At 47.9% G+C, this 2078-nt stretch overlaps 1 protein-coding gene across 1 annotated transcript; it reads left to right on the plus strand.

The window, feature by feature from the left end:
• Positions 1-352: 352 nt before the first annotated feature.
• On the plus strand, positions 353-1330 carry RNASE2 (ribonuclease A family member 2). Its single transcript, XM_032623654.1, is given in 3 exon segments — positions 353-483; positions 704-943; positions 946-1330. Coding segments are annotated over 2 exon segments (459 nt in total). The 5' UTR covers positions 353-483; positions 704-708; the 3' UTR covers positions 1170-1330.
• Positions 1331-2078: the final 748 nt, after the last annotated feature.

Below are 2078 nucleotides of genomic sequence, written 5' to 3' on the forward strand. Positions count from 1 at the left end.
CACCGCAATGAGAAGCCCGTGCACCGCACCGAAGAGTAGCCCCTGCTGGCTGCAACTAGAGAAAGCCCGCACGCAGCAACAATGACCCAACGCAGCCAAATAAATAAATAAAAATAAAAAATCTATGGCCATTCTGCAGCCAGTGATATTTTTCATTTAGGAAATCCAGACCCAGTGGCAGAGCTCTGTCCTGCACAGGATGCCTGGAATTAGATTTGTTACAACAGAAACAGCAGTGGTTCATCCCTGGGTATGCACTGATCAGCAAATGATAAAACAAAGGGCTCATTGCATAAGTGGATCATGTCCTAATCTGTGCGTTTCTTCATGTCCTAGATTCAGAACCCTCCTTGTTCTGCTAGCCCCACCCACAGGGGCTGCTCTGTATCTCCAGTCCCAAGAACTGGGGGGATACCAGCTGTCCCTGAGCGCCAGGCCCACCAGCTGGATCTGTTCTCACAGGAGCCACAGCAGAGATACTGGGTAAGACAATGAGCCCCAGAGCTGGAACAGGAGAGACAGCAATGAAGCAGCAACTGGGGGAGCGGTGAGCTGAAGTTAGTGTCCAGGACACATGACAGACTTTGGGGAGCGGAGGGGAAAGGAGCTAGAACCACAGTGACAGCAGGGGGCCTGCAGGGTGAGTGAGGAGGGAGTGTGTTATTTGTGGGCCGGGATACAGAAGATACCCTTCTTTTCACAGGAAACATGGTTCCAAGACAGCAGAACGCCCAGCTTCCTCTCTTTTTGCTGCTGGAGCTCTCACTCCATGCCCCACGTGATACTTTAACCCCGGCTCAGAGGTTTCAGATTCAGCACCTAAATATGGCCCACCGTCCATGCGATGATGCAGTGCGGGTGGTTAACCATTACAGAAGGGCATGCAAAGGTGAAAATACTTTTCTCCACACAACGTTTGCTGACGTAGCTCGTGTTTGTACCACCACAATGTAACCTGCCCTAGATCAGGCAGGACGAATTGTCATAGAAGCTCAGATCCAGTGCCTGTAACCTACTGCAACCTCACAAGAAATGCAAAAGATTATAGGAACTGCCATTATGGACAGACAGAGGAACCGAAGATCTACATCGTTGCGTGTGAAAACAGATTACCAGCGGACAATGCCATGTACCCCGTGGTTCCAGTTCACTTGGATGGCATCATCTAAACTCTGGGCCAAAACTTTGGGCCATGCTCATTTGCCAAGCGCCACAGTCCTGTCCCACCATCCACCCCAGATATCAGCATCAGTCCTCATCTCACCAGCCTCCAGGTCCCTTTAAGCTTTGCTCAGCTGAAGCTCCTTGTGCACGCACAGTAAACTTTACAGAATTACCTACAAGGCTCCATGTGTCTGTTTGTGCTCTTCTGTCATGTAGTTACATTCTCGTCTAGAGGCTTTTCCCCTTCTTCTAATCTGAGATTTGTGGGAAATAGATGTGAGGATAAGAGGCTCCTTGTGTCATGAAGTTGTGCAGACTTTTCCTTCTCTCTGCTTTAGGCCAGGAAGCTGCGGCTTCCACTCACAGCGGCCTATTTCATTACCAGGAGGCAAAGAGCCCCCAGTAAGTAGAAACAAATGTATTTGATTCTGATTTAAGAACCATACATTTTATGATAGAAGAGAACGATACGGTGTAAAAACAAAAAGAAAGGGGAAAATGCCGTAATTGTGATAAGACCAAAAGAAAAAAGCAAATTTTAGCCCCAGAGATTTGTTTTTAAATAAGCGTATCAAGTCTTCAGATATTAATGGTTATCCTAGGGGTGGATCCAGAGTTTGAGTCTAATGTGGAATGAGACAAATTGTTCAGGTAGTATATGGACAGATTCCAGTACTACCTGGAGAAGAGGTGAAACTCTTTCCTGGCGATTTCTGTGTCCTGGGGAAGGGAGCAGCTGGTCATCTGGTAGCAGAAGGTAAGGAAGGAGACATGGAATTGGGATCTCTCCCGAGGATGAATCAGTGGCTTGTTCACATTCAGGTCAGGAAGGGGCACAGGTTCCAGGATTACAGAAATGTAGACATACAGAAAAGGGGGCGGATAATGAAAGCCCCTACTCTGCCTCCATCACA

Source organism: Phocoena sinus, chromosome 2 (genome assembly GCF_008692025.1).
Source record: "Phocoena sinus isolate mPhoSin1 chromosome 2, mPhoSin1.pri, whole genome shotgun sequence".
In the NCBI taxonomy this organism is placed as follows: Eukaryota; Metazoa; Chordata; class Mammalia; order Artiodactyla; family Phocoenidae; genus Phocoena; species Phocoena sinus.